The sequence below is a fragment of the Siniperca chuatsi genome, linkage group LG6 (assembly GCF_020085105.1).
Source record: "Siniperca chuatsi isolate FFG_IHB_CAS linkage group LG6, ASM2008510v1, whole genome shotgun sequence".
Lineage (NCBI taxonomy): Eukaryota > Metazoa > Chordata > Actinopteri > Centrarchiformes > Sinipercidae > Siniperca > Siniperca chuatsi.
Genome location: NC_058047.1, coordinates 23,035,514 through 23,039,575, shown reverse-complemented (window position 1 = coordinate 23,039,575; position 4,062 = coordinate 23,035,514). Strand labels below are relative to the sequence as shown.

Below are 4,062 nucleotides of genomic sequence, written 5' to 3'. Positions count from 1 at the left end.
TTTGATTGACCAGCTGTATATGCTGGAAGGAATCTTGCCATTCTGCGTTCCTACTATTGCTCTGTGTGTTAGGTTTCATTTAATGTTTAGGTGGCACACTGCTTTCACACCTTGAAATGACAGAGAACTACCTTCAAATTATAGCAATCACAAAATGTTAAAGCAGAAAACATGAATTTTGAGATGGAATATGTTATGCAGACACATTACTAAAAATAATAAAGTTATATTTAAAAGCCTTTTTAAAAATACTATGGAATAGCAATAGCAACTTGATCGTTGAATACTCATTTAAAGGCGCCAATCTACAGAGTGAGAACCTGATATATTCTAAAATGTAGGCTATTCAAATTAATTGACAGGTCGTGTCTTACCATTACTAACACATTATCGATGAGTTAACAGCTGAAGAGTTATACATGTTGCCTGATGCTGTAGTAGTTTGGTTATACCAGTAACACTGTTACAGTAACATTTGTAAAAAGTTGTATTCAATATTTCCAACTGTAATTAACCCCCGACGCCTCACAATCCAATCTCAGACAACATAAGGGCGTGGCAATGCGCGCGAGTAGGGGTGGTGGTTGTTGTGGCGGGCGGACGTCACGTGAACACTCTCCTCATGTGACAAAGGAAAAAACAGGAACAAAATGGCTGCAACTGGCGACGAGGCCGCTGCCATGGATAGCATCTCCAGGGTACCATCGGCCCATTCAGCGGCTCTGAACCCGGTTGGAAGCACCAGCAGTCACGCAGACGGCCCGGAGGATTTGGCGGAAAGCCCGGCGGTCGCTCCCAAAAAGCCCAGCGCAAACAGTGAGTGATGTTCCCCTGCAGCTTCCGTAGCTAGCTAATGCTAACGTATCATACAGTAACCAATTTATTTTGCTTTTCAGTGTGGTTTACATTACATTTTGTCACATCCCTTACTTTTATATTTTTCATATATTTAGCTTTATGGTTTTTCAATTGTGGATACATTTAGTGTTTGAACTGGAGTGACAAGCTGTGTTCTGTGTTGTATTTATCCTCTTAATGCTTGTGCTCAGGTGATGGTGGTGTGGAGACAGCAGAGGAGGCTGTGGAGCCTGCAGAGCCTGATATCAATGAGTTGTGCACTGATATGTTTGAAAAGATGGCCATCTTCCTGCAAGGAGAACTAACAGGTCTTTTTAACACACTGCACACTTCCTCATTTTCTCTTCTTTTCCCTGCACACAGGAAAAACTATCTTCCTTTCATTTCTCATTTTCATATTTACCTCTCCATCCCTCTGTTTTCTTTTATCTCATGCATATTCTCCCCATGTCCTTACATGTTCAGGAACTTGCGAGGATTACCGTCTGTTGGAGAACATGAACAAGCTTACCAGTCTGAAGTACATGGAAATGAAGGACATCAGCATCAACATCAGCCGTAACCTGCAGGATCTCAACAACAAGTGTGAGTGAGATACGTTATCTGCACTGAAACTCAGAAAAATTGTGTCATTATATGTCTGTATATTTCTAGTTAATACATTATTTCTACTACTACAGCATGAACATCTGGCTGGTATGTATGTTTGCTTTAGATGCTAGCCTACAGCCCTACTTGGACCAGATAAATCAGATTGAGGAGCAAGTGTCTTCACTTGAACAGGCTGCCTACAAACTGGACGCATACTCCAAGAAACTGGGTAAGGCAGGAGTCAGACTGATTCTGTTTAAATTGAAATTCATCAATAAATGTTGTAAGTTAATACCTGCCAGTCTAGTTACATTCTCATAGATTTAGTCTAACCAACAACAGTATTTGTAGAATTCCACAATATGCTTCCTTTCCTTTACTTTACTATGTTTGGTTTTCCATTAAGAGCACGCTCCCTACATGACAGTCTCTTTCTCTATGTGCTGGCTGTTTTGTCTGGTATGTGTGGCACAGACCAAGAATAGTACAGCCACCTATCAGGTCATATTGCAAAGCATTATGAAGTCCACCAGCAGATGGTGCTGTGACACCACAGACAATTCCTCACCTAAATATTTCTACATTACATCTTACAAAGACAGCCAAACATTACCGGATCATGTTGCATTTGGACTTTAGCATCCATTTGTTACAGAGTGATCAAGTCTCTGTCTTTCCTTATCTTGACAGAGGCCAGATTCAAAAAACTGGAGAAGCGATGAGGGGGAAGAAGAGGCAGACAGAGTTATGGTGCCTTCTCATCTTCTTTAACGCAGCCTCGCCTTCTCCTCTCCCTGCCAGCGGAGCCAGGAGCTGTGGGGAGGATGTAAACTGAGACTGAAACAACAAACAGTCAGAGCCACTTTGACATTTAGAAACAACCAAGGAGGAAGCAGCAGAAGGCTCAGGCTCTAGGCTTAGATTTAACTCCACTATCACTGATTTTGGCAGCAGTCGTGCAGCCAAGATGTACAAGAGTGTATGGTGTATACCCACATTCTTTTGCTGACACACTGAAGTGAATAATTAAATCCTAATTGAGTGGCGGGATCAGAATATAATAATTTACTACTACAAACGAACCACAGCAGATTGGCAGAGACTTGTACCACTGGAGTACATAACAACACTTTTGTCATATGAAGATATGTACATGATGCATGCTCATAGATGTGTATTTAATAATGTCCCAGCCCTCTTATTCTGATCATAGACAGATATATTTCCACCCAGTAATAGTAGCCTGACATGTACATTTCTTTGGGATTCTTTGTTGTTACACATTTATATGTCAAGGCAGTGTGAACAGTACCACAAACTGGTTAATTTATAGAGAGAGAGTTTACTACAACAACAGCTACTGTGTAGAGAGCTGCTGAAAATCACATTATCTCAGCAGAGTGAGTTTAAAGTTTGCAATTTAAAATGAAAGATATTTGATATGAATGAATTATTGTATTATGTCTATCTGTAGATATTGAAAATGAAAACTGGAGTTAAAAAAAAACAAAAATAACCATGATGTGCATATCATTGCATGACTGTTTCCTTAAAATGGACCTACTACTGACAGCAGATGGCAGACCTGCACCATGATAGGGACTTCAACTGATGTATAGTGGATGTATCAAATATTGTATAGCTCTGGAAAATCTGACCAAGTGCTGAAGGAAGTTTAAGTTTCAACCTTCTCAGAAGAAGACAAACTCCAGGAAGAGTGACCAACAGAAGGAAACAGATGACACGTATTTGACAATTCAAAGGAAAGGGTGACTAAAGATGTGTGTGATGCCCTCTGCCTCCTTTGTTTCCTCCTTTTTATATTAGCTGTTCTAGAGCAGAGATCTTTTTGCCATGGGCAGCAGATTATCTAAACTGACAGGACCTCCCTCATGAGTGTGCGTGGGCTTGTGTGTTTTGGGTCATGCACATGTATGCATGTTTGTGCAAGACCTAATCTAAACCAGGTCTCTGTCATTAGTCCAGTTGAGGCCCCTGGCGCAGAGGGCGCTCATTATTCATACTGTAACATTATTTACTGTTGCACTGTGATCCTTCCATCTCTCCCTTTGCCTGCCTTTTTCCATGACCCTGGTGCGTAAATTCAGCTCCCCTTCCAAAGGCTCTCAAATCAGGCCTATTAAATGATTTTGGGGTTGTTTTCTGAAAGCTGAATGTGAGTGCCAGGAGGCAATCAAGCATAGAAGAGAAGGTAACAGTAATCATAGGTAAATCTTTCTTATATTATTTAGTTTGGGAAGTGCCGTAAAACTAGACCATACTGTAGCAATATAGTTTGGGTGTGGAAACTTATTGTATTCTGTACTAAGTGTCTATTAGTGGTTTTCAGACTGGGTGGATGGAAAGTACAGATGCAAGAACTGATATGGGGTACGGATTTGATGTCAGGTCTTTAATCTAAGTATAACTCAGTTGATTAATTGAATTGTAATGCCTAGAAGAAATGGAATTATCTGGTATACATAGTGATTGTGGTCATCACATCCCACCATCTACTCTCCATCTTAAAGAATTCATATTTTCCAAAGAAAGTGCTGTTATTCTAAGATGTTGCCTATACAGAAAAGGAAGCAGTGAAACAAAAGAACTATA

The 4,062-nt window shown here is 40.3% G+C and overlaps 1 protein-coding gene across 1 annotated transcript; it reads left to right on the top strand.

Moving 5' to 3' along the window:
• Positions 1-604: 604 nt before the first annotated feature.
• bloc1s2 (biogenesis of lysosomal organelles complex-1, subunit 2) lies at positions 605-3,247 on the top strand. Its single transcript, XM_044198297.1, has 5 exons — positions 605-816; positions 1,050-1,166; positions 1,324-1,443; positions 1,574-1,678; positions 2,140-3,247. Exons 1-5 carry the CDS (start codon positions 651-653, stop codon positions 2,169-2,171), a joined length of 540 nt encoding a protein of 179 aa, XP_044054232.1. The 5' UTR covers positions 605-650; the 3' UTR covers positions 2,172-3,247.
• Positions 3,248-4,062: the final 815 nt, after the last annotated feature.

What these genes read in the sequence shown, in the direction of transcription:
- bloc1s2 (XM_044198297.1), top strand. Translation starts at nt 651, where the DNA reads ATGGCTGCAACTGGCGACGAGGCCGCTGCCATGGATAGCATCTCCAGG. An exon ending in CAAAAAGCCCAGCGCAAACA is followed by an intron (nt 817 to 1,049) that starts GTGAGTGATGTT and finishes GCTTGTGCTCAG; the next exon opens with GTGATGGTGGTGTGGAGACA. An exon ending in GCAGGATCTCAACAACAAGT is followed by an intron (nt 1,444 to 1,573) that starts GTGAGTGAGATA and finishes TGTTTGCTTTAG; the next exon opens with ATGCTAGCCTACAGCCCTAC.